The 26663-nt window shown below is 63.1% G+C and overlaps 1 protein-coding gene across 2 annotated transcripts; it reads left to right on the plus strand.

Annotated features, from left to right (window-relative positions):
• Positions 1 to 348: 348 nt before the first annotated feature.
• On the plus strand, positions 349 to 26084 carry RABL6 (RAB, member RAS oncogene family like 6). Of its 2 annotated transcripts, XM_042963525.1 has the most exons (15): positions 352 to 721; positions 8601 to 8735; positions 10430 to 10477; positions 12446 to 12498; positions 13424 to 13515; positions 15272 to 15413; positions 15768 to 15872; positions 20329 to 20432; positions 22397 to 22701; positions 22915 to 23065; positions 23950 to 24144; positions 24214 to 24442; positions 24747 to 24918; positions 25267 to 25325; positions 25413 to 26084. In XM_042963525.1, the coding sequence occupies exons 1-15, from the start codon at positions 592 to 594 to the stop codon at positions 25602 to 25604; spliced, it is 2112 nt and encodes a 703-aa protein (XP_042819459.1). In that variant the 5' UTR covers positions 352 to 591; the 3' UTR covers positions 25605 to 26084. The 2 variants fall into 2 exon arrangements, with proteins under 2 accessions (XP_042819458.1, XP_042819459.1); XM_042963524.1 differs by having other exon boundaries at positions 349 to 721; positions 23950 to 24442.
• The last annotated feature ends 579 nt before the right edge of the window (positions 26085 to 26663 follow it).

A 26663-nucleotide genomic window follows, 5' to 3' on the forward strand; every position in this document is an offset into this window, starting at 1 on the left:
GCGGGGACGCAGACGTGGGGGGATCACGTTGGGGAGTCTGCGGAAACGTGTGGTGCTGGGTGAGGGGCCAGGGTTAGGGGGTGAACGGCGGTGGGGGGGAGGGGTCCGGCGAGGAAGCGGACAGGTGTCAAGCGCCTTCTGCGAGCCCGGGGACCGCCCCGAAGGCCGGCCGGCCGGCTGGCTGACGTGGCTCCGCGCGCACCTCCGGCCCACTGCCCCGCGCATGCGCACACCCCCAGGCCGCCGCACAACCGGGGCACTGGCGGCGCCCCTCAGAGGCGCGCCCGGCCAAGTCCGCTTCCGCTCGCGTTCCGCCGCGCATGCGCGCACCCTCTTGGCCCTCGCGGCGCCCCGTAGCCGCGCGCCCAGCCGAGCCGACGCCAAGATGGCGGTTCTGACAGACGGAGGGCGGCCGCGCCGGGGGTCCCCGGGGCTGGAGCGGAACCGCCGCGGCTGAGCCCCCGAGCTGCCCTCGAAGCAGGCGCCTGGCCGCCGGGACCCGGGACATGGTGCGATCCGCGCCGGGTCGCCGTCGTCGCCGCCGCCGCTGAGCTCGCGGGCCGCGCCGGGCTCGGACGTGGGAGCGGGAAGATGTTTTCCGCGCTCAAGAAGCTGGTGGGGTCGGAGCAGGCTCCCGGCCGCGACAAGAATATCCCCGCCGGGCTGCAATCCATGAACCAGGCGCTGCAGAGGCGCTTCGCCAAAGGGGTGCAGTACAACAGTGAGTGCAGGCCGGGCGCGCTGGGTTCCTGCCAGGGGACGTGGAAAGGGGGGTCCGAGGGCACGCGTGGAGGAGGGCGCTGTCCCGCAGGGTCCGCAGGCCCGGGCTTTGGCGACTGGGACTTGGCAGAGACCAGGGCCCTGTCGCGCCCCCAGGGCCTGGCGGTCTGCGGGGAGATGTGGCAAATCCTGTTCCTCCGTGTGAGATGTGCTGAGCCCTTACCTGTGGCAGGTACCCTAGGGGTGTTCACTTGGGCTCGGGAGGTGATGTCGGGAGGTGATGCCAGGCTGGAGACGAGGTCCTGGAGGACCCAAGGGGCCGGCGTGGGGGCGCCTGGGCCCGTGGCGTTCCCCTCTGACCGGTGGGTCATTCCCGAGGAATACGGGCACGTTAAGAAATCTGTGCGTTTCGTTTGCACGGTAAAATTCGTCCAGGCGGTTCCCGGTGCGTTCTGCGGTGCCCTGATTGGCCCGGATAACCTCGTCCAAGAGTGATTCTTATATAACGTGGGGAGAGCTCTGTGGTCTGTGACGCTTGAAGGGGTGATGGGCTCCCCGTCAGTGAACCACGTGACAACCTGCCCAGGGGCGGTGAGATCCAGCTGGATGTGGTGGTTTGAGCTTTGGGATTTTTCTTTGTAGACTTCGCATTCAGTTTGAAGAGAATATCATCTACGCCACGCGTTCCTGCCCCCCTCTTCTTTTTTTTTTTAAGAAGCATTTGTAAGGGATATATTTGGAAAAAGCTCCAGAAGGCACAGAGACTCTTATTGTAGGAGACTTCTCTTCCCCCGAGGGAAGGAGGAGTTATTTTCAGACGCCCTCAGAGCCCAGGACGTTTCCAGTCCTGTCATAAATTATGTAAAATGTATAGCTCCTGAGGCTGATGGTCCTCTTGGCCTCTTTTAAGGTTTTCCATCTGGCTGGCCTTTTCCTAGCATTACTTAAAGGACTTTTATGTTCTCTGGTTTTAAATTGTTTTCCTTTCAAGTATTTGCATATATTGCTACAAGATTTTGGGTTCCTCCCTACCCCTGCCCCCTTTGCCACTTTAAGGGGAACTTTCTGGTCCCTATGATGACATATTGAGGTGGTAACGTGCAATATTAAACTAATTAGAAAGACCTTTGTGCAGGTTTAATTTCTTTACATTTATTTATTTTTGAGAGACGGTGCATGAGTGGGGGAGGGGCAGAGAGAGCGAGGGAGACCCAGAATCTGAAACAGGCTCCAGGCTCCGAGCTGTCAGCACAGAGCCCGACGCGGGACTCGAACCTGTGAACCACGGGATCATGACCTGAGCCAAAGTAGGATGCTTCACCAACTGAGCCAACCAGGGCCCCTAAAGACCTCTGTGCAGGTTTTAAAGAGAGGTATTTTAGATGTAGGTGTATTCAACTCTCAATTTTGTATGTGTTTGTCACATTCAGAGAAGAGAATGGTAAGTCGAGTTACTCATTTGTGCAAAGCTTTAGAATTTCCATTTGGCTCCCTTATTTACTTTTATCGCTTAGAGTATTATTTTAAGCTTAATTCTAGTTGTGTGGAAATCAGAGCTGGAAACTGTAAACTTTTCACCTTCTGAGAAGCACTCCCTGACGGGCACATCCCCTGGCGAGGGTGGTTAGGAAAAAGGGGGAGGTGCCATAGAGTTGTTCCAGAGAGGTGAACCCAGCCTCGGGTGGTTGGGGGACAGGCTGTGACTCCCTACAACTGCAGCAAAGGTGGAGAGATGGAGAGAAATCTCATTTAGAGGGAGATTGGCCCAGTAGGTGAACAGTGTGCAACGTGGAAACTTTGATTTCCTTCATTTATTTTCCAAAATACCTTATTAGGGGAAACCAGCCAGCAATCTGATGACTATAGGTTCAAGATATTTACACGCAAGGGCTGATGGTTCCCAAGTGTATCTGTTGCCTCTTACAGAACCTTGTCTCCTAGGGCAAAGTTTTCTTTTAAATTGCTGTGATAATAGAAATGATTCATGTCATATATGCAAGAGCCCCAGCACACACATCAAACTTAGAATCAAACCTGAATGAGACGTTGGACCATAATTGTAGTTTGAAAGTTAATTGCGTTCAAAGTGGAAGAAAGGATGTTACCTGACTTGGTCTATCCTTTCTACTCTGGACACGATTTACTGGCCGCGTTTAGTGAAGAAGCTTGAACTGGGGCACCTTCCCAGGTCAGGAAACGCCAGTCGTAATGGAACTTGTCAGGACTGCACTCCTCACAAAGACAGCGTCCGGACACTGGGACAGCCAGAGTCCTGGCCAGTTGGATCTCAGTGCTAGAATGTAGAAATGGACTTAAACACTTTCTCACTGAAAAACCTTCTGAAAGGCTGATTTCAGGGTGAGAGCTTTTCCAGGGTAAGAAGGAAACGGCTTTAAAATCATATCAAGACTGTATGAACAGACAAGTCATGTTTGAAAAAGAACCAAAAAGAACAGCTAGGAATGAGAAACACGGCCGTTAAAAGCGAGAAGCCAGCAGTCAGGTGAATCAGCGTAATAACCACACTGAGGAGAGAATTCACGCCTGGAAGAGAGTTGTGTGGCCCAGGAATGGAGCACACATGGGGTACGAGTTTCACACAAGATTAGCAAGAACGGGGAAGAAGCAATATTTGAGGGAACGAAGACAGGGTTTTCCAGAATCCATGAAGTACGTGAAACTCCCAAGAAGTCCCGGTCCAGGGTTTTAAAAACATCCTGCGAGCATTTCAACATCGAAGTCCAGGAAGCAGCCAGAGCCCAGCCCGCCTTCAGAGGAGCAGCCCACACGCCACCGAGGCAGCAGTCCCGTTTGCGGCCTGAGGGAGGTCCTCACCCGAGGAAGCAGTTACTCGCGAGTGTGTGTGCTTCAGCTCGTTTGCAGTCTGAGCTGGACCGTTTGCTGTGCACAGGCGCCCGCTGAAATAATACCAAGGGTGTGCGCCGGGCCGATGGAAACGGCGCTCGGGACACAGGGGTGGGGTTCAGAAGGCTAAGGTGAGCGCCGAGACCGGTGAATATGTGGGGCGAGATCCAAGCCAAGTGCTGGTCGTGGCCATCACCGCGATGGTGACTAACATGGTCCAGGTGGAAGGAGGGACTGAACCCCTGGAGGGCCTCATGGAGCCCCGGGACGGAGCCGATCCGAGTTAAAGCATTGGAAAGGCCTTGCGCTGTTTACAAGGAAGATAAAGAGATTAATTAACTTGAGATGTATCACAGCAAATGTGAATGAATGTTAAAAATTTAAGTTACTGGGCGGGAGCGCCTGGATGGCTCAGTCCGTTGAGCGTTCCACTCTTGATTTCGGCTCAGATCGCGATCCCAGGGTTGTGGGATCAAGCTCCGTGTCAGGCTCCGCACTGGGCATGGGGCCTGCTGAAGATTCTCTCTCCCTCTGCCCCTCTCCCCGGTGCTTGCTCGCTCGCTCTCCCTGTCTCTCGATGAACGAATGAGTGAATAAAAATAAATTTAAAACAATACAATTCAGTGATCATGAACACCCCCACGTACTTGTGGTCACTGACTTAGGAATACAGTTTGAAAATTTAGGAAAAAAACAAAGAATAAGCCCCAAGAAAGGAGAAGGAAGGAAATGACCAAGAAAAAAGCAAAAACCAGTGACTCTTTTTTAAAAGAATCAATTGAAATGTTCACCAGAATGTAACATGGTGTGTGTCTGGTAAAGCAGATTCTGGAGAGATTGATAAAGAAAAAAGACAAATGTCACGAGTGATCAAGAGTACGCAACTATAACTGCAAGGTTTTAAAATACAAAATGTTCTGAATAATTTTGCGCCAGTAGAACGAAAAACTTAGAGTGGGCAGTGTCCTAGAGAATGGCCCCTAAAGCCGAGCCTGAGAAATACAAAATCTGACATCAGAGAGCCGAGCATCACACTGATGGAGAAGACACAGAGAGCAGGGGCACTCGGCCTGCTTCCTGCACTTGGTAAATCCTGCTGCCAAGACAGAGGAGGACAGTACCAAAAGGGCAACCGTCCGGTCCTGTCCATGAGCACAGAGGGAATAACCCAGTGAGAAGCCAGGAAATCGGATCTAGAAAGTCATCAAAATATTCATAACAAACCATTGTATCGAGACCAAGTAGGACTGCCCAGGAGTGCACAGATTAATAGAAAAGATACATTCCACGCTTTACCAGCGGGTTAAAGGAGAAAAAGCATCATAATCTCAGTAGGTGCAAGAAGATCTGATAAAATTCAACGCTCATTCGTGATTTACAGAAAATAAAAAGAGAAAACCCACTTTTTTTAAAGATTTTTATTTTTTAGTAATCTCTACACCAACATAGGACTCGACCCCACAACCCCAAGATCAAGAGTCACATGCTCCACCATCTGAGCCAGCTGGGTCCCCTGAGAAAACCCACTTGCTAAGAAGCAAACTAGGAACAGAAGGAGCTTCTTTTACCTGTTCAAGAGTATTTACCAAAACCTGCGTCCGTATGTACTAATGAGACATAGGAAGCGTTTCTTTTCAAATCAGGACCAAGGCAAGGACTCCCCTCTTTCACTGAGCTTTCCACTAGGATATAGAATTCCACCCAGCACAAGAAAAAATACAAGTGTGGAGCAGGGGCAGATACGTGCCCTTCTAAAGGGAAAAAATTAACATAAAAATAATGAATTTTCCCAGGGTGCCTGGATGGCTCAGTCAATTAAGCGTTGACTCTTGATCTCAGCTCGGGTCTTGATCTCGGGGTCATGAGTTCAAGCCCCACGTTCGGCTCTGCGCTGGGCATGGAGCCTACTTTAAAAAGGTGTGTGTGTGTGTGTGTGTGTGTGTGTGTGTGTGTGTGTGTGTAGTCTCCCTTTGTTGGGACACTGTTATGTGTAGGAAATGGACTTCTCATGCCTTCTTTACCACAGCGCCCAACCTCTGTTTCTGGCAGCGTGATAAAGTTAGTAAGCTGAACAGCCCTTCCCTTAAAAAACTTAAAAAAAAAATTTTTTTTTAATGTTTATTTTTGAAGGAGAGAGACAGAGTGTGAGTGGGGGAGGGGCAGAGAGACAGGGAGACACAGAACCCGAAGCAGGCCCCAGGCTCTGAGCCGTCAGCACCGAGCCCGATGTGGGGCTCGAACCCACGAATGCGAGATCATGACCTGAGCTGAAATCGGACACTCAACCGACTGAGCCACCCAGGCTCCCCAAAAAGCATTTTAAAAGTTTGAATAAAACATTTAGGGAAACGTCGACGCATCACTCAGTTCTGAACTCGGATAAAGGTTGTGCAGCTGTCTAGTGCACGTTTCTTAAAAGCAAAGGGGGTGATGTTGGGAGGGAGGCCGGCTCTGAAGCTGCCTTCTCCCTGAGGCACCTGCCTGACCCTGGCTGGGTGCTGGTCCCCGTGGGGCAGGAGGGAAAACCCTGAACCCATTCTAGAAGGGGCCTCTCCCAGGAGAGCCCCGCCCAAAGCCGGGTCTGTGCAAGCCCAGGGGGTGACCTCCAGGAGGGTTTGCGTCTGAATCATCCGTGTGGTCCCAAAGTCTGAAATGGAGGATTCACTTAAGGCCTTCCCAGGTTGTTAGCGTTCCGAACGACGGGCAGAAATATCACAGGTGCCTTCCGACGGCGGCTCCAGCCCAGACCCGGGAGAGGCTCCGGGGATAAAGTTCCAAGAAACCGGAGCTGCTGGTGGGAGATCAGGAAGCCGGCAGACACAGCAGCGGGAGCAGGGCAGGCTGACGGCAGGCCCTGGCGGCCTCAGGGGATCCGGTCGTGCACGTCAGCAGCACCGTAACAGCTCTGAGCGGTGAGGTCGCGACGCGGAGCGCGGGAGCGTTCTGTGGTGCATACAGCGTCGGGTCCCCTGCACGCCTGAAACTAACGACGTGTGGTGTGCCGACTGCCCCTCAGTGACGAAGTCAGTACGTAGAGAGTGTTTGAAGAAGTGGAAGAGGTTTCGGGAAGTAAGCGGGAATCCGAAGAGCATAGAAAAAGGCCAAGTAGGTTTGGAAAGGAGCCTGCCCGGGGAAGCTGAGACCAGGGAAAGCGCCACCACGAAGTGAGAGTCTGACGCCATCAAAAGCAACATCTGGAGAGCGAAGGACAGCCAGCTCCTGGCCCGCCGCGGGGACGCGCTGGGGGCTCCGCATCCGTGCTCCCGCCCTCGGGGTGAGCTGCGCATGGTCTCTGTCCACCCACCCTCACCGAACGCGTGTCTCGTGTGGGTCCTTAACGTGGGGGGTGCTCTCCTAAAGCGACACGCTTCCTGCAGGGTGTTCAGGCTCGTGACAGGGACCCAGGGCATCCCCAGGGCTGCGCTGACAGCACAGACACGTCCTGGTGGCTCTCCCCGGTTCTGCCGGGTGTTTGGCTTCTGGCTGGAATCGCGTCTAGACTGCCCGCGGCCTTGAGGGCAGTGGCTTGTTGTGTCCCATCTGGTGATGGGATAAAGTGGGAGCAAGAGGAACGCCCCTGATCTGACTGGAGGTGCTTCAAGTTGAAAACAACTACCACGTCCTGATGGCAGAAGCTGGGGGGGGGGGGGGGGGAGTTGATGTCCTGATGGCGGAAGCTGGGGAGGGTGGGGGGGGGAGTCGATGTCCTGATGGTGGAAGCTGGGGGGGGTGGGGGGGAGTTGATGTCCTTATGGCAGAAGCTGGGGAGGGTGGCGGGGGGGGGGTGGGGGGGAGTTGATGTCCTGATGGCAGAAGCTGGGGAGGGTGGCGGGGGGGGTGGGGGGGGAGTTGATGTCCTGATGGCGGAAGCTGGGGAGGGTGGCGGGGGGGGGTGGGGGGGGAGTTGATGTCCTGATGGCAGAAGCTGGGGAGGATGGTGGGGGGGGTTGGGGGGGGTTGATGTCCTGATGGCGGAAGCTGGGGAGGGTGGCGGGCGGGGGGTGGGGGGGAGTTGATGTCCTGATGGCGGAAGCTGGGGAGGGTGGAGGGGGGTGGGGGGGAGCTGACGTGGTGACCACGCTTCGCGGGATGAGTAACGAGTGTCCGAGAACAGGGCGCCTTGGAGCAGGACGGGTTGCAGGAGAAAAAAGCCGGGCGGCAGCTGTGGGGCCAGGCCAGGGCTCTGGACAAGCCCCTGCTGGCCTCACCCAGCCCCAGGCTGTGAAGCACCATCCGCCGTCCACACTGCTGCGCCGGGCACCTGCGCGGGGCCCAGGAGCATCGCGGGGTCCCGGTGCGGGCTGCCCATCTCATCCACGGCTGCCCCGCCTGCCCCTCGTGTCCCCGCACTCGCTGCCTGTGGGCTCGCTCACTGCCGCGTGCGCACACCTGGCAACCGGGCCATCACGTAAATCCGTGTTGGACCGGTACGGCACGGAACACGGGCTTGCTGCCGTAACCCCACGTGTGCGGCCTGGAAAGTGCTGGCGCTCTACAAAATTGTGTGCTAAAAATACCAGGGCTGTGAGAAAGTGGGTTAAGAGCAAACTACCAAAATCTAGGGAGCCTCCTGAGAACATCAGCTGCCGCCCGACCCCTCCGGCAGCCTGACCCTGACCCTGACCCTGTGAGTCAGGGGTCCCCAGGACATCTGGCTCTAGGCGAGACCGCTCTCCGGCAGGTGTGAAGTCCGAGCCCGGTTTGACTCCATCAGCACGGTGGGGGGGGAATGTTTCGGGGTCGTGGACAGGGAGGGAGAGCAGAAGAGCCGGGCTGCCGGGACACGGACGGTGTGGTCTCGTCCACGGGCCGAGCAGGGGCCCGACCCCTTGCGGGTGGTCTCCCAGCCAGGCCGCTCCCCGGCACTGGGCTCCTCCCTGCTCGCCAGCCACGCGGGCCACGCTCTGTGTGGAAGGAACATGGGTGGCACGTGGGCTCCTGTCGGTGAAGTTAAAGTCTGCCGTTGGTTTGATTTGTTTACCCGATCTGTCCTTCCCCCCCCCCCCCCCCCCCAGTGAAGATTGTGATCCGAGGAGACAGGAACACGGGCAAGACCGCGCTGTGGCACCGGCTGCAGGGCAAGCAGTTCGTGGAGGAGTACATCCCCACGCAGGAGATCCGGGTCACCAGCATCCACTGGAACTACAAAAGTGAGGGCAGGCTGGGGGCAGGGGGCGGGTCGAGGGTCCGCCCTCCCGAGTTGGGGGCCAGGTACCGCACCCTTTGTGCGGTCGGGGCTTCTGTTGAGGCTCCCTAGGCCTCGGTCCCTCGGAGACGCCTCCCCGGCTGTGGTGTCCTCACAGAAACCCCGGAGACCTTGAACGCAGAGGGCCGCAATGGGGGCACCCGTTAAAGCCGTGCTTGGGTTGTCCCGAAATCCCCTCCCGCGGGAAGCTGCTCCAGAGACAGAGACGAGGCAGTGGTGGGGGCGCCTCGTGGGGGGCTGTGCCAAGACCCACTCGGTTCTGAGACCCTAGAGGCCACCAGAGGGCTCCAGTTCCGGGTTTACCACATGTGACGCATCAGGGAGTGCCGGGGGGCGGGGGGGCTGCTCCCGTTACAGCCGGCACTGCGCCCACATACGCTCCACCAGCAGGAAGGACCCCTCTGTCCCTTTGAGCCCCGCCCCTTCACCTTTGCAAGGTCGAGGTCACGCGACAGACAGAGCACGGGGCACCTCGAGGCCCCTGGTCGCAGCTGAGCTGCAGGCGCTGTTGCCCCCGGGACAGTACGGCGGCCCCGTGGGCGGCAGGGCAGTGGCTTTGCGGGTTCAGAAATCATGAAACCAGAGTCCTTTGAACCATTTTAAACATCCGTTTTTGTTGGAAAAAAAAATGTAGTTGTCAACACACGGGGTCTTTGTGGAAGTTCCCGCTTCCCGCCACGTCCCAGGACGGCTGCGTGGATCGGCGCCACCCCAGTCATCAGCTGGGGCTGGCGGGGCCTGAGGGCAGCCACCCACGGCACCCCTTCCCAGCAGGGGTGAAGCTGGCCGTGCCCCTCAGCCTGGGGCAGGTGTGTGGCAATTCCCCACCTCCCCCTTTTCCCCTCGGAACCCGGGGTGGAGCGGCGAGCCACCGTCCTGCGCTTGGGCCCTGGGCCCGGACTGGCCGTTCGCGGGGTCGGCCCCCCGGGTCCCCCGCACCCCTCCCAGGTCGAGCACCGCCAAGGAGGGTCTGAGGGTCTCTTCCCTGTGAGGAAAAGGCAGAGCACAGAAAGGCCAGTAGTTCTGAGCAAGCCTGGCAGAGGTGTCCCGACGACCTGCACGAGGGCCCCTCTCCCCTCAGGGGCCTGTCCTGGACCAGCTCCACCCACGGGTTGGGTGGAAACTTGATGCCGGGGGGCCAGCTAGAGTGGGCCCACGTCCCGGGGAGTGAAGTTGAGGCCGGTTGCTGGGTGAGAGTCGGGCCTGAGCACCATCGGGCCCACCGAGGCCTGACCCAGCACCCAGAGCCTGCTCCCCAGGTGCACCTGCAAAGAGCACCTGGCCATGTGGACCCGGGCCAGGGACAAGCCCGCCCCAGGGACACCCGCCGGAAATGGCTGGCATGTCAGCTGAAGACAGGCCAGGATTGCTCACTGCGCCTTGAGCAGGAGCCTGAAGGAGCGATGAGTCTCCCTGCCGTCCGGGGAGGGGCCGCGGCTCCTACAGAGGCCGTGGGGGGTGGGGCGGGGAGGCTGTCCTTGGAGAAGGTGCTGAGGGAGGAGCGCAGTGTCTCCTGGCGGGGGACCCACCCTTGAAGAGTGGGAACAAACCCGGACACCTGGGCAGCCCCTAAAAGCCCCTCTGCCCAGAAGGTCGACGGTCATGTCGGGCACTAATCTTTGTATCCCCCCGTCGTAGCCACTGACGACATCGTGAAAGTTGAGGTCTGGGACGTAGTTGACAAAGGTAAGTCCCGTCTCTTTATTACAAGTACATTTTCCTGATGCTTCGTCCGTTCTGCGGGGCAGATGTCCCCCCTCCCCCACGCTCACGCTTTGGGCGTGTCCTTGTGTGAGTCACGGGAACCTCTGGGTTCTCCGCAGCCGCAGGGCGGACACAGGAGTGTGTGACCAGAAGGTCTGCCCCCAGGAACAGCCAGGGGCTGTAGGAGGTCTGGGCTCGTGCTGCTCCCCTGAGTTTCTGCATCTGAGGCCGCTCCCTCCTGCATCCAGGGTGGTGGGGCGGACGCACAGCAGTGACCTGTAGGGACCTTGGCCTCTGCTGCTTAAATGCGCATTTCACGCACTGGGACAGAGCACGTGGCCGTGGGGCAGATGCGGACCGGCAGCGGGTGGGCCCCAAAGCCAGATGCCCGCACGAGGCTGTTCCAGAAGCCCTTCCTGCAGTGCCCCTCATGTAGTGCCCTGGGCCCGGAGCTGAGGACCAGCTCCTGGGCTTCTGAAGCTGCCACCCTCTAGGGGCGTGCGCCCACGTGACTGCTGCCCCATGGTCGCTGACGGCGGTGGTGTCTCTGTGCTCTCACAGGGAAGTGCTCCAGCTGTCAGGACCGCACCCCAGTGCGCCTGGTGAGGGGGGCGGGCATGCTCCCCCTTCGGAGCCCTCTCCTTCCCTCCTCTGTGTTTCTGGGCAAGAGCCCCTATTCCTCCCTGGTGCCGGTGCCCCGTGTGTGCCCTGTGCTCCCGAGCACGGTGTCACCCCTGGCCTGGGAGGCTTGCCGTAGCCACAGGTGTCCTCAGCGAGAAAGAACAGTCTGTCTTCTGTGAGCTCTGGGTTCTGGTGCCGAAAGTGCACACCCCTGTCCCCTCACCATCGTCTTCGGGTTTAGGTGGGTGTAGGTTCCCAGGCCCGACCCGGCTGCTGTAGGACAGCCTGAGGGTGAGCGGGAGCTCCAGGCAGGCCAGGAGGCTTAAGCCGCGGGGCCCCTGGTGAGTGCTCAGCATCCCTGCAGCTCCGTGTCGCCTGGTCCCCTCCACCACCCCAGCCCGTTGCTGGTGGGACAGGGTGTGAGCATGCACAGCAGCAGAGGGCATCGGGTTTGAGAGCCTGGTGGGAAGTGCAGAGTGGCAGGGAGGCGAGGCCCGGCGAGTCTTGGAGCGCCCCGAGAAGGGAGGGCACCTGGGAGCAGCCTTGCACCCCAGGGCAGCGGAAGCTCACCGAGAGTGTCGGTGGTGCTGGGATGCGGCCCTGTGGCCCGGGAGCGGCCACCAGGAGGGCGCACTGTGGCCAGCTGCCGTCAGACAGGGACCGCCCGCTGCGCCCCATGGGCCCCAGAGGCGGTCAGAGGGTCAAAAAGAAGCTGTGGGGACAGGCAGCAGCTGGTGTGAACGCGCCCAGTCTAGAACGGTGATGGTGTGGAACTCTTTATTCCTCAGGACCCGCTGGAGTTGGCTTTAGCTCCTTGGGGCCGCTCGGGGCCGGGCCCGGCTCGGCCGGCACCAGCACCAGCTCAGGGAGCCTCTCTGGCCTCCAGTGCTGCACCTCGCAGGCTGGGCCGTGCCAGCCTGCGCCGGCCGGCAGCGCCCTTTCAGGGCTGGGACCTCTGTCGATCCGGGAAGGAAGTGCCCGAGTTCGAACCAGAGCCCGGGTGGGGGCTTTAGGGCGATCTTGCTGAGCGGCCCCGAGCCCTGCCGGATGTCCCTCCAGTCTAGGCCAAGTTCTTGGAGCCCCTCAGGGCCTCTCCTGGTGGGGTCGGCGGCTACAGCTGCCAGGAAGGTCTCGGTAGGGTGGCGGCCGCTTCCTGGCGCTGGTGGGTTTGCTCCAGTGCCCGCTGCGGGGGCGTGGCTCCCCGGGCCTCCTCCTCAGTGGAGTACGGCGCCTGCTGGAGGTGGGGGCCGGGCACAGGGTGGGATGTGGGGAGCCGCATCCCTCCCCGGAGCCACAGTTCCCTCTGTGACTTGTCTGTCTTCCGACCAGGGAAGTGCAGGCGGCGAGGTGACGGCCTGAAGGTGGAGAACGACCCCCAGGAGGTGGGTAGGCCGTGTCCGGCCACGGGGCCCACCGCTCAGATGGGGGTTGGGACCCTCCCCGGGACTCCAGTGGCACCAGTCGGCCCCACTCCTCGTGCGAGCCTGCGCCGCCCACGGCTGTATTTGGGGATGGCTGGGCCTGCCTAAGCTGCTGGCCTGCAGGGAGTTTGAGCTGAGGGCTGTCGAGGTGCACTGGTCAAACCGTGTGGCCCCGCGCGCACGTGGGCACGAGTGTGGCTTTGAATGGGCTCTCGCTGTGGCCACCACTCTTGACACAAAGAAGTCGGGCAAACCGGCACCCCTTCCCTTCGAGGGAGGCCTTCACGTTGTTCCCAAGGGCCCTGCTCTCTGTGTCCTCCTGCCCGTAGATGGTCTCACGATTGGCAGGCAGCCTCCTTGATCCCCTCTAGGGCAGGAGGGGTAAGTGACCACCTGGTCCAGGTCCGTCTGGCCCTTTGTGTGACACTTTGCCCCTGGCCCCAGCACCGCAGCCTGTGTGCGTGCAGCCCGCGGCCCTGTCTGTGTGCTCTGGAAGGTTCTTTGCAAGGTCTTCCTCGGTTCTGGAATGTACACCTTGCAACGGGGCGCCGGCTGCTCCAGCCCGCTCGTCCCTCTGTGTGGCGTGAAGTCTGTGAGGCCTGCGGGTGGGCTGCTGTTGGCCGGTGGAGAAGGCCCCGATCAGAGACAGAGCTGATGTGGCCCCGGAGCCTGGACTGTTCACTACTAGACCTTTTGACGCAAAGTTTTCGGACCCCCGCCCTGGATCATCTCGTCTACGTGGTTTTTTTTCCCAAAACGAAAACAGCTGTTGTCTTTTCAGATTGTGAAAGTCCTGTTCAGCCATTTCCAGGAGGAGACCGGGTTCTCGCCCCCGGGACTCTGCCCGGAGCACCCTCTCTTAGGCCCAGTTCTCTCCTGTCCCTAGGCGGAGTCCGAGATGGCCCTGGACGCCGAGTTCCTGGACGTGTACAAGAACTGTAACGGGGTGGTCATGATGTTCGACATCACCAAGCAGTGGTAAGGGGGCACTGGCCGGCAGCGGCCGTCGAGGCTCCTAGGGCCTCGCCACCCGGAGGGCTCCCCCTGCGGCCCAGTGGGCGGTGGTTACGCCGGCATCGCGGCTGGTGCCAGACCACGGGAGCCTGTCCGTGGTCGTCGTGGGCTCCAGCAGTTCAGCCGCCGGGAAGCGGAGGCCCAGCCGTCTCTGGACGTCTCTGTGTGGCGGGCGGGCCGGGTGGGGGTCACGGCCCCGGGGGAGGCGCCCCTCCCACAGCCCACGGCCTTCCCTGAAAGTACCACGCGACGTCTGGCGGGATCGAGCGACCGCTTGTTTGGGGCTCCCCGAGGACACGCCCCACATCCTTTGATCACGAGGGGGCGCGTAGCTAGGATCCCAGCGAAAGGCTACAGAGCAGGCTGCGGGGAGGAGCGTGGGAGCGGGCCACACGGGCGACACGAGCGGACTCCCCGGTCCCGCCTCTGCATCAGCCCAAGGTGGGGGCTGGCGAAAATGGCCTGTGGGGTCTAGCTCCGCCTTGAGATTCTCATCACCGCATACGTAATCCCGCCACGAGAGGCTGGCACGGGCGTCACTTGGCACCGGCCAGGTTTTCCTCAGGGCGCTGCACACACAGATTCCGTCTTCGGGACACAGGCTCTTATACACGCATCCGCAGACGCTGCGTTTATCTGAGGGCACGTTCGCGCACGGTCGGAGGCGCCGGCCTTGCGCAGGTCAAGCTTTCACTCTCGGGAACCCGGAGGGTTCAGGCCCAAGGGATCTGATGGGGCCTCCCGTCAGCCCTCCGGCCTGCGGGGATGCGGTCCCTCCCGCCGGGGACCCATCACTAGCACGTGCATGGGAGGCCCCTGGGTGGCAGCGGGCGCACCTCGGAAGCGTGCAGAGCAGGGCGGTGGCCCCCACGGACAGACGTGCCTGTGCGAGAGGCGGCCACCCTGCTCTCCCGGGGTCGGCGCCAGGGAAGGCCGGCGTGTCTCCCGAATGAGCCGCAGTGGTCCCTGCTGCCAAGGCACCTAGAGATGGTTTCCCCGCCTAGAATCTGCCAGGGCGCAGCTCTGGGTAGGCCCTCGGCATCCCCGAAGCTCCCCGCGGCCTTTGCCCAAGGCCAGGAAGGACCACTGGCAGGAGCAGGGAAGGGGGGGGGTTGCTGCGTGTGAGGGGCAGCAGGAGCCCGCCCGCGGGCCTGGGGCAGGGACGGCAGGGGCAGGTCAGCCCGGACGGGAGCAGCCGCGGCACCCTGCTGGTGGTGCCACTCCGTCTGGAGCCTTCCCACGGCCAACGAGAATGGCTCCTCTGAGCCCTCGTGGGGCGGCGGCGTTTTCGGTGGACCGCGTGGGCCGGAGCCAGGCCCGCGTCGCTGGGCCCCGTGGCCTCGGACAGAATGCCGGAGACGGGCCCCAGGGCGGGAGGCGGATGCCCTTGGTCCTTTGATGACGGTTTCAGTTACTGCGCCTCCCGGGAAAATGAAGTCCGGTCTGTCAGCACGGGCGTGCGTGTCCACATCGTGCCCGGTGGCGGTCTCTGGGTCGGGACGTGCTTCGCACCACGTGTTGGCCCCACGGGGCAGCCGTGCCCCACAGGGGGTGCAGAGACACCTCGCCAGAGGGACTCCCAGGAAAGGAGGTCGAGAGAGGCGGGAACCAGCGGGACCGAGGGCTCGGCCCTCCCGGCTCCGTGCACTCCGGGCGAAGTGGCGGGTGGTCGTGTCACAGCTGACCCCGAGGACGTCTCTCCTCACCTGTACCCCCTCAGGACCTTCAACTACATTCTCCGGGAGCTTCCCAAGGTGCCGGCCCACGTGCCGGTGTGCGTGCTGGGGAACTACCGCGACATGGGCGAGCACCGAGTCGTCCTGCCCGACGACGTGCGTGACTTCATCGACAACCTGGACAGGTGGGTGGGTGGCCGGGAGACCTGGCACCTGGGACGCCCTCCTGCCCTCCCTCCTGCTCCTCGGACTCGAGGCCCAGCCGCGTCCCAAGGGGCTCAGACTCCTCCCCCCTGCTCCAGCAGGGGCCCTGCTGCGGGCAGCGAGGGTCAGAGAGTGACTGGCAGGGGGTCTGCCGAGGGCAGAGTGGCTTCCTGGCACCAGGCAGGCCGGGTCGGGGCTGGGTGTCGGGGTGATGCGGTGAGGCCCCCCTCGGGGGCGTGGAGGGCTGGCCGGCCCGGGTGTGGTCCGCGTTCCAGAGGGGCTGAACCACCCCCCCCACCAAGCTTCTAGAACCTTCTGTTCCTCCTGCACACAGGCCCCCCGGGCTCCTCCTACTTCCGCTACGCCGAGTCCTCCATGAAAAACAGCTTTGGCCTGAAATACCTTCACAAATTCTTCAACATCCCGTTCCTGCAGCTCCAGGTGAGTCCATCCCCCGGGGGTGGAGCGGCAGCGCTCCGCCCGCAGGTGCCGTCCCAGTGCAGGGCAGGGCCGCCCTCCCGAGCAGAGCCACAGCCCGAGCAGAGCCACAGCCGTCTGCCTGGAATGCGGCCGCCGTGAGGGCTCGCCGTGCCGGTGCCGGCGGCCCCGTGGCGCCCGCTCCGTCCCCCTCCGTCCCCCTCCCTCCCCCTCCCTCCCCCTCCGTCCCCCTCCCTGCCCCTCCGTCCCCCTCCCTCCCCCTCCCTCCCCCTCCGTCCCCCTCCCTCCCCCTCCGTCCCCCTCCGTCCCCCTCTGTCCCCCTCCGTCCCCTTCCTCTGCTCTGCTGCTAGCCCGAGACCCAGGCCTTTCTAGAATTTTCACAGATGCGGCTGCAGGAGAATGCAGGGATCCTTAAGATGTGTCAGGCCGTCTCTGACCAACAAGCCAGGAACTAGACATGCGGGCCGGCGGGTGCCCCAGCCCCTCTCCCCCTAGACCCACCCTGACCCCTGCCATGGGCTTCACCAGGCCTGCTCGGGTCCCTCTGCCCCGTGTGGGCACGGCCTGCCCCCGAAGGCCCACAGGAGGGCTCTGCTCCACCCCCCCCCGGCTCCTCTGACCCCGCCGCGTGGCAGCAGTGGCCCCCCGCTGGTGCGTAGCTGCGGGGAGAGCCCCGCCACGTCTCACCCCCACACACACCGCGAGCACAGTGCCTGGTATGCAGCCTGCTGAGTCCAGGAAGCACGCCTGCCCTGTCTCGTTTCCTTCCTCCCTTCCTCCTTCCTTCCTCTCCTCCCTCCCTTCCTCCTTCCTTCCTTCCTCTCCTCCCTCCCTTCCTTCCCTCCCTCCCTTCCTTCCCTCCCTCCCTCCCTCCCTTCCTCCTTCCTTCCTCCTTCCTTTCCTTCCTCCCTCCCTTCCTCCTCCCTCCCTTCCTCCTTCCTTTCCTTCCTTCCTCCCTCCCTTCCTCCTTCCTTCCTTCCTTCCTCCCTCCCTTCCTCCTTCCTTCCTTCCTTCCTCCCTCCCTTCCTCCTTCCTTCCTTCCTCCCTCCCTCCTTCCTTCCTTCCTTCCTTCCTTCCTTCCTTCCTTCCTCTCCCCCCTCCCTTCTTCCTTCCTTCCTTCCTTCCTTCCTTCCTTCCTTCCTTCCTTCCTCTCCCCCCTCCCTTCCTTCCTCTCCCTTTCTCCCTTCCTTTCTTCTTCCTTCCTTCCTCCTTCCTTTCCTTCCTTCCTTCCTCCCTTCCTCCTTCCTTCCTCCTTCCTTTCTTTCCTTCCTTCCTTCCTTCCTTCCTCTCCTCCCTCCCTTCCTCTCCTCCCTCCCTTCCTCCTTCCTTCCTTCCTCCTTCCTTCCTCTCCTCCCTCCCTCCCTTCCTCCCTCCCTTCCTCCTTCCTTCCCCCCCTCCCTTCCTTCCTCTCCCTTTCTCCCTTCCTTCCTCCTTCCTTCCTTCCTCCTTCCTTTCCTTCCTTTCTTCCTTCCTCCTTCCTTTCTTTCCTTCCTTCCTTCCTTCCTCCCTTCCTCTCCTCCCTCCCTTCCTCTCCTCCTTCCCTTCCTCCTTCCTTCCTTCCTTCCTCCCTCCCTTCCTCCTTCCTTTCCTTCCTTCCTTCCTCCCTCCCTTCCTCCTTCCTTTCCTTCCTTCCTCCCTCCCTTCCTCCTTCCTTTCCTTCCTTCCTTCCTCCCTCCCTTCCTCCTTCCTCCTTCCTTCCTTCCTTCCTTCCTTCCTTCCTTCCTCCCCTCCCTTCCTTCCTCTCCCTTTCTCCCTTCCTTCCTCCTTCCTTCCTTCCTCCTTCCTTTCCTTCCTTTCTTCCTTCCTCCTTCCTTTCTTTCCTTCCTTCCTTCCTTCCTCCCTTCCTCTCCTCCCTCCCTTCCTCTCCTCCTTCCCTTCCTCCTTCCTTCCTTCCTTCCTCCCTCCCTTCCTCCTTCCTTTCCTTCCTTCCTCCCTCCCTTCCTCCTTCCTTCCTTCCTTCCTTCCTTCCTTCCTTCCTTCCTTCCTTCCTCTCTCTCCCCCCTCCCGTCCTTCCTCTCCCTTTCTCCCTTCCTTCCTCCTTCCTTCCTTCCTCCTTCCTTTCTTTCCTTCCTTCCTTCCTTCCTCTCCTCCCTCCCTTCCTCTCCTCCCTCCCTTCCTCTCCTCCCTCCCTTCCTCTCCTTTCTCCCTTCCTCTCCTCCCTCCCTTCCTCCTTCCTTCCTCCCTCCCTTCCTCCTTCCTTTCCTTCCTTCCTCCCTCCCTTCCTCCTTCCTTCCTTCCTTCCTTCCTTCCTTCCTTCCTTCCTTCCTTCCTCTCCTCCCTCCCGTCCTTCCTCTCCCTTTCTCCCTTCCTTCCTCCTTCCTTCCTTCCTTTCTTTCTTTCCTTCCTTCCTTCCTTCCTTCCTTCCTTCCTTCCTTCCTTCCTCTCCTCCCTCCCTTCCTCTCCTCCCTCCCTTCCTCTCCTCCCTCCCTTCCTCTCCTCCCTCCCTTCCTCTCCTCCCTCCCTTCCTCCTTCCTTCCTTCCTCCTTCCTTCCTCTCCTCCCTCCCTTCCTCCTTCCTTCCTTCCTCCTTCCTTCCTCTCCTCCCTCCCTTCCTTCCTTCCTTCCTCCCTCCCTTCCTTCCTTCCTTCCTTTCCTTCCCCCCTCCCTCCCTTCCTCTCCTCCCTCCCTCCCTTCCTCCCTCCCTCTCCTCCCTCCCTCCCTTCCTCCCTTCCTCCCTTCCTTCCTTTCTTCCTTCCTTCCCAGACTGAGAGCAAGTGGGGGAGAGGGAGAGAGAATCCCAAGCAGGCTCCACACTGAGCACAGAGCCTGACATGGAGCTCGATCTACGACCCTGGGATCATCACCTGAGCTGAAATCAAGAGTCAGACCCTTGGGGCCCCTGGGGGGGCTCAGTCAGTTAGGTGTCCAACTTCAGCTCAGGTCATGATCTCGCAGTTCGTGAGTTCAAGCCCCGCGTCGGACTCTGTGTGGACAGTTGAGAGCCTGGGGCCTGCTTCTGGTTATCTCTCTGTCTCTCTTTCAAAAGTAAAACAACATTTTTTAAAAATTAAAAATAAGTAAATAAAAGAGAGGGACACTCAACCAACTGAGGCACCCAGGTGTCCCTCTGTTTTCTTAATAAACATTTTACTCCAGAGCAATGTTAGGTTTACACAGAAGGGACAGGGACGGTGCAGAGGGCTCTCACACCGCCCGCTCAGCTTCTTCGGTACCTCCCTCCAAACCACAAGCAGCGAGGGTCCGCCGACTGCCACACGCTGCCCCCTGGGGTGTCCCGCTCAGGCCCGGCCCCACCTCCCACGTAGTCCTGAGCCTGCTCTGGGCTGTGCGATCGCCATGAGCCCCGTTCAGGGTCGAGGCTCTGGGCTTTCAGGGAGAAGCCCGCAGAGGCAACTGCCCTTCCGGGCACGTCGCGGCAGGACTCGTGACATCTTGTCCCTGGGATGCTGGCCCGCGGCCCCTCTGCAGCCACAGTGGTTTCCATTCTTCGTCCAGAAAGGCGTGGGCCTGCCCGGGGAGGTGGTGGTCTTTCCTCTCCTGTCCTTCTGTCTTTGGAAGGAAACCAGGGCCCTGCAGACAGGGTGGTTGCCATTTGCGGCTGAGGGAAGGCTGGCGTGGGCCCATTTCAAGGCAGTGGCCGCGGTCACTGCACCCTGCTCTTCCTCCGGGGAACCCGCGTCGTTGTCATAGATCCCTGTAGCTACGACCCGCACACCGATGCGGAGGGGTCTCCTGTACCTGGCGGGCCACACCGCGTGTCGTGTCGCTGGAGCAAGCGGCAGAAGGTTGTGCGGCGGAGGCGCTGAGGCGCTGAGCTCCGGCCCCACAGCCGCATTCACTCGTCGGAGCTGCCTGGACCTCTGGGGCCGCGTGTGGGCGGGGGTGCTAACATCAACGGGGCCCGGGGGGGGGTGCTAACATCAACGGGGCCCGGGGGGGGGGTGCTAACATCAACGGGGCCCGGGGGGGGGTGCTAACATCAACGGGGCCCGGGGGGGGGGGTGCTAACATCAACGGGGCCCCGGGGGGGGGTGCTAACATCAACGGGGCCCGGGGGGGGGGGGTGCTAACATCAACGGGGCCCGGGGGGGGGTGCTAACATCAACGGGGCCCGGGGGGGGGGTGCTAACATCAACGGGGCCCGGGGGGGGGGTTGCTAACATCAACGGGGCCCGGGGGGGGGAGGTGCTAACATCAACGGGGCCCGGGGGGGGGGGGTGCTAACATCAACGGGGCCCGGGGGGGGGGGGGTGGTAACATCAACGGGGCCGGGGGGGGGGGTGGTAACATCAACGGGGCCCGGGGGGGGGGGTGCTAACATCAACGGGGCCCGGGGGGGGGGGGTGCTAACATCAACGACCTCGTCCTCGGAGCCACGGCGAACCGCCTGGGTGCCGGACGAGGCCTTGGGCGCCATGCCCCGTGCTCAGCTGCGGCTTAATCCCTCGAGGGCTGGCCGAGCAGGGACACGAGGCTGAAGGGGTCTGCTTCCCCCGCAGAGAGAGACGCTGCTCCGGCAGCTGGAGACGAACCAGCTGGACGTGGACGCCACGCTGGAGGAGCTGTCGGTGCAGCAGGAGACAGAGGACCAGAACTACGACATGTACGTCGGCCCGGGGCCGCCTCGGGTCAGACCTGCAGGCAGGCTCTGCGGGAGCACCGAGGGCGGGCTCGCCACGCTCGCCTCTGAGCGGGGGCGTGCCTAGGAGACGGCAGCCAGGAGAGCCCCCACCCGGGTAGACCCGGCAGCTTGGGCCGGTCGTGTTGCTCAAAAAACCCGAGTCGCTTCCTCCTCGGGCGTGGCCGTGCACGGACTGGAGCGCGGGGCAGGGGGAGTCCAGGCCCCCGAGGGGAGGGAGAGGAGGGTGGCCCTCGCGGTGAGATCAGCCCCGCGGCCCTCCCCGTTCCCTGTATCGGGGTTCTTCATCATTTAACGCACAGCAGCAGCCTTGCTTTCTAGAACAGGCAGCTTACGTGTCAGGTGGAGCCCACCTCACCTCAGAAGCAGAGGCTCCCTGGGGACGGACACCCTGAGGCCCTGCCCCCTCCCCGTGCCCACCCGGCAGATCGGGGCCAGGCCTTAATTGACCTGACGGGCCCCCGGGGGGCCCCCAAGCCGACAGGGGTAACCGGGGTACAGCTGACCGTCCGTTTGCCAGACACGGTTGCCGTTCTGGGCCACGGTTCCCGCCACCCCGGGCCGAGTGTCCACCCGAGCCCCTGGCGAGACTGGCCGTCCCCGATGTCTTCCGCTGGGGCTGCCGTGGGTTTGAGTTCGGTTTCCCAGACCGATGGCCATGTAGGGTCGGGCTCTCGGAGGCCTGACTTTGGGGAGGCTTGTGGGGCAGGAGTGGGAGCTCGGTCCTCGGCAGTGGAGGGAGAGCGGTCCAGGGCAGAGCGTGTGCCCTGCCGGCAGCGCGGCTGAGTGGTGCTGAGCGCCCCTGTCCGCTGCGTGCTCGGGGTCCCGTCCGCCCTCCACAGTTCCCCGGGGAGGCACGCGCTCTCTCGGGCAGGTGTGACCTGAGCTGCCCCCGAAAAAAACAGATGCTCGCGTTTTGTTTGGTGCGCAGAGATGGCACGTAAACGTCGGAGCTGAGGCGGGGCACGCTGCTTCCCGGCCTGGGCTCCTGTCCTGGGAGTACCGGCACCCCAGTAGGTGTCTGTCCCCCCCCCCCCCCGGGAACTCCGAAGGGCCTTAGGGTCTCCCTGGAGCCAGATCCGTTCGCTGGTTCTGGAACCGGCTCCAGCGGTTCTGGGGGAGTGAGTTTTCACACACTTGGGCTGCTTGGCCGGTCCGGGTGGGAGCCCCACCCCGGCAAGCAACTGCCCTCGCCGTGGAGCCCGTCCCGGGGTTGACCCGCTTCCGTCAGCTCCTCTGGCCGAGAGCGCGGGCACCCGGCACCACCCGGCCCCCTGCCCCCTGCCCCCTGGGGTGATGGCAGCCGGAGAGTCCCCTGCGCTCACCCCACAGCCAGCCCCGGCATCAGGCAGCACTGCCAGGGGCCTGGCGGAGACGTCTCCGCGACGCTTCCTGGAACATGGGGGATAGGCCGCCGCAGACGTGGGCGGGCAGTCGGGTTCCGCCCTCGCCCTGCCCTTCTTTCTCACCTGCCCCGGAAATCCTAAGTCGGAGGTGCCGGTGCCCAGGGAGCTCAGCCAGCAAACGGGCCAGCTCTTCACTGCAGACCTCCTGTGGGGAAGCCTCCACGGGGAAGGCGTTGCCACGGGCTGGTGGCACTCCCCACGGCGGCCCACGAGCGGCAGGGCTCGTCACTGACCTCCAGTGGGACTTGGAGCCCCTGGTCTTGACTGCTCCCTGTCTCGGGGGTCGGGGGCCTCCCCACCGCAGGTCCTGTGTCGTGGGTGGAGAGCTCAGGGCGTGAGCCAGGGGGCTGCCACACCTGCCTATCAGCACCCACCGGCACCTTCCCTGTGGTGCTCTGCTTGAGGCCTGGGGGGCAGGAGGGCTGATAAGCCCGAGGGTGAGGACTCTGCTGTCACCCGCAGCTCAGAGGAAGAGCCCCAGGGGAAGGCAGGTTGCTCACTGCCTGCCCTGTGTCCCCCCAGCTTCCTCGAGATGATGGAGGCACGCAGCCGTGGCCACGCGTCCCCACTGGCCGCCAACGGGCAGAGCCCGTCCTCAGGCTCCCAGTCTCCGGTGGTGCCCCCGAGCACCGTGTCCACGGGCAGCTCCAGCCCCAGCACGCCCCAGCCGGCCCCACAGCTGCCCCTCCAACCCCCCTCGGCCTGCCCCTGCCCCCCAGCCCCTGCAGAGGCCCCACCGCCTCCCGCAGCCCCCGCCCCGCGGCGCAGCATCATCTCGAGGCTGTTCGGGACGTCGCCAGCCGCCGAGGCGGCCCCTTCATCCCCAGGTAAGCCCCGGGAGCAGCTCTTTGGGGTGGGCGTGACGGGCGACGCGGCGGGGCGCCCGGCCTCCCTGGCCCCATGAGCTTGGAGACCGGGAGGGGGTCCCCGTCCTTCCTCCCGGCCAGGCAGCCCCATGGCCGGTCACCTACATACAGCCTGGGACAGGCCCGGCGGGGGCAGGCGTTGGACAAGCGGGAACCGGCCTGTGCTGTCCACAGAGCCAGCCCCGGCCTCAGAGGCCCCGGCAAAAGTCCAGAACGTGGAGGATTTTGTTCCCGAAGATGGCCTTGACCGCAGCTTCCTGGATGACACGGCCCCCCGGAAGGAGGAGAAGAAAGTCGAAGCCAAGGTCTCACAGGACAGTGACAGGTGAGAGCAGGGGCCGGGCAGGTCGGGGCCCTCAGCCTCCCCTCTGCCTTCCACATCCCTGGGTGAGCAAAGAGGACAGGCCTCACCGGTCCGGCAGGACCTCGAGGGAAGGGCTCAGGGAAGCTTCCACGCTCCAGGAGGAAGCCCGCTCAGACCAGCCATCGGGCTGCTGACTGGGGGCTGGACCTGGGGCTCGTCCCCCTGCCACAGGGAGGGAGCAGGGGCAGCGAGGCTGGCCCGTAACACAGGTGGCCCGAGCCGGCATATCTGTGGTGCCCCGTGACCTGCCTGTCCACACGTTCTTGGGCTGCTGCCATTTGAGAGCACTGGCGGAGGGGCAGCCTGTGAGGGCTCCCCGGGAGGTTGGGCCCGGCAGGGGGAGAGAGAGAGAGAGCGGTTCGGGCCTGGCCGCCCCACCCCTGCCGCTCACCCTTGTCACGGGTCCCGGGCCTGTCCTGCGCGGGCTCCCCCGCGCCACACCGACCCCAGGTCAGACCCGCCGGTCCCTCCGGGAGCGAGAGTAACAGAACGGAGCCGGCAGCCGAGCCCCTCCACACCCACACCCTTCACACTGCACGTAAACGGAGCAGCCCCCCCCCCCCCCCACGGCTTCCCGGTGTGTGGCGGTATCCCTGCCCCTCCCCCGGGCCCCCACCTCGCGCCCCCCGTTCCGCCAGCTCGTGCCACTTTCCTGCCACACCGGTGGGTCCCCTCCGTGGCCCGCGTCCTCACGCAAGTGCCGAGCGCCAGCGGTAGAGTGGCTCCCGGCCCGGCGCCCACACCCGGCAGAGAGGACATCCAGAGGTGTCCGGGGGGCGCAGGGTGGGAAGCCGGACTCTCCGTACCCGCTTGTGTCGTCTGACCGCCCTGCCCCTCCTTTGCAGCGATGGGGAGGCCCCGGGGGGGAACCCACTGGTGGCAGGCTTCCAGGATGACGTGGGCCTTGAAGACAGGCCGCCCGCGGGCCCTGTCCCCAGGAGAGACACCACTGCCAGCGAGGAGGAAGCAGCGGGGATGGCGGGGCACACCAAGGCCACTGCCGCGACCCCCCAAAAGTGCGCCGAGCCAGAGACCAAACGGTACGTGGAGGGGATGCGCCCTGGGGTGGGGGCGGCCGAGAGCCCCCTGACCTCGTCCTTGTCCCGAAGGCCATCCACACAGGCCTCGAGGCCACCTAGGGCCGTGGAGTCCCGCCGGCCAGGTGTCCGCAAGTCCCACCGCCAGGACCCCTCAGGAGGCCGCGAGGAGAAGAGGGGTGAGCAGGTGGCATCATCATCGTCATCAAGTGACCCCGAGGGGCCCATCGCCGCTCAGATGCTGTCCTTCGTCATGGACGACCCTGACTTCGAGAGCGACTCAGACACTCAGCGGAAAGCGGTGAGGAGGGGACGGTCTCGGTGGGAATGGCAGGATGGAGCAGAGAGGGCCAGGCGACGACATCCTGGGTTGGGAGCCCCAGACCAGCATGTGACCCCAGGGCGGGGTGCTGGGGCCCAATCCCAGGACAGCAACCACAGAAAGGCTGCGGTGTCCCGGCTGCCACACCCGGGCCCCGCTGGCCACCCCAAGTCCAGGCTGGGCGTGGGGGCCCCCGAGGTGGCTGTCACCTGCCCGAGAAGCGCAGGAGCCATCCCGCAAGGGCCACGTGACAGGTGGCCACCCAACCTGCCCCCCACTCCAGGAGGAGTTCCCGGTGCGAGAGGACCTCTCTGACGACACGGACGAGGACGCCCGCCCTGCCCAGCCGCCCCCGCCCCCCAAGCCCCCCGTGTCCTCCTTCAGACTGAAGAATGACTCGGACCTCTTTGGGCTGGGACTGGAGGAGACGGGCCACAAGGAGATCAGTGACGAAGGTAGTTGAGGGGCTGGGGGTCCCACCGCCACCTGCCGAGTGCTTGCCCAGGAGGTACCTGGCGGCCAGGAGAGTTGGCCTGCTGCGTAAACCCCTGGAGCACCCATGGCTCCCTGTGACCCTGGGCCCCGATCTGCAGTGTCACCTGGGACACGTCCCAGAAGTTCCTTGTCCCCCAAAGCGGAGGAGTGGGGGTTGTGGTGGGTCGGCCCCACGGCGAGAGAGCACCCCGGCCGCCCCCATAGCCTGGTAGTACCCCTGTGTGCTCTCCAGCCGGTGCGGCCCAGCCCGGGGGGGGGGGGGTGCACTGGGGAGGCTGCGGGGCCCACGCGGTGTCTCCTCTGTGCAGAGAAGGAGGGCAAGCCTCCCTCCAAGGAGAAGAAGAAGAAAAAGAAGAAAAGCAAAGAGGTAGGAGCCCTGCCTCCCACCTCCGGGCACCCACTGGGCAGTGTGGGGTCCCGGCGTCCACACGGCCTGAGCCACCCCCCTTCCCAGGAGGAAGAAAAGGCCGCGAGGAAGAAAAGCAAGCAGAAGAAGAGCAGGGACAAGGAGGAGGGCAGGCAGGAGCGGCGGCGGCGGCCCAGGGGCACCACCGAGAGGACCGCAGCCGACGAGCTGGAAGCCTTCCTGGGGGGTGCGGCGCCGAGCGGCCACCTCCGCGGGGGCGGGGACTACGAGGAGCTCTAGGCCTGGCTCCGCCGACGGCGGCCCGGCGCGGGGATGGCCGCGGGCCTGCTCCACACTCGCTGGGGAGGCTGGGCCCGCCCTGCACCGAGCCGGCCAGCGGGCAGCGGGCAGCGGGCAGCGGGCCGGGCCGTGCGGGGAGCCGGCCCCCAGCGCTTCTCAGGGATGGGACTGAGGCCGAGGAGGCCGCAAGGCTGTTTACAGGGCGGGGCGCGTCCTCGTCACCGGCCGGCTCCTGCTTGCCCCCGGCCCGCCGCGCTCGCTCTCCTGGGCCCCCCACGCGCGGGCGGGCTCCGCTTCCTGCCCCTTTCGGCATGGGGGGCAGACGCCAGGCGGCACTGGCGCCTTTTCCCGGGCCCAGGGTCCAGCTTTGCACCTGCGCTCGGGCTCGCTGCCGGCCAGGCCGGGAGGTCGTCAGACACTGTTTCTCTCGTTTTCCTCCACCACTCCACTCTGACCATAAAGCTCTCCTGTTTTACTGCGTCTGTGTGTGCTTCTCCCTGTGAGCCGCCCCGCCTGTCCCGGGTGGCCCTGGGTTGGTGGGCAGGTCCTAAGTTCCCTGCCCTTCTCCCGGAGAGGCAGCTGCCCCCCCCCCCGCCCCCAACCCATCGGAGGCCTTCTGGCACCACGTGGCCCAGGGAGCTGACCTGCAGGAGACTTCCCGGCAGGCCCGGCCCCACGTGTGCCCCGTCTTGTGCAGGCTGGCCAATGCAGCCATTGTCCTTCACGCCGGTCCCAGCCCCCCCGGGCCAGGGCTGGGCGGCTGCACCCAGGAACACCCGAGGGCCTCTGGCCTGCCGAGGGCAAGCGTGCATCTGCTCTGCCGGCCTCTGGAAGGCGCTGTCCTGTCCCAGCCACCGTTCTGCCTCTAGCCCTGCTGCTCCCTGCATACCCCGGCCCCTCTAGCTGCCAGCAGCGCCCACCCCCCACCCCACGGTTGCCAAGAGAACCAGGCACACAGAGGGAGGCGGGGGTGGTAGCCAGGCCATCCCCCTGTCGGTCTGGAAAGCCTCCCTACCCCAGTTCCTGTGCCTAGACTAGTCGGTTTCTCACCCTGGAGGC

The sequence above is a fragment of the Panthera tigris genome, chromosome D4, assembly GCF_018350195.1.
Source record: "Panthera tigris isolate Pti1 chromosome D4, P.tigris_Pti1_mat1.1, whole genome shotgun sequence".
NCBI lineage: Eukaryota > Metazoa > Chordata > Mammalia > Carnivora > Felidae > Panthera > Panthera tigris.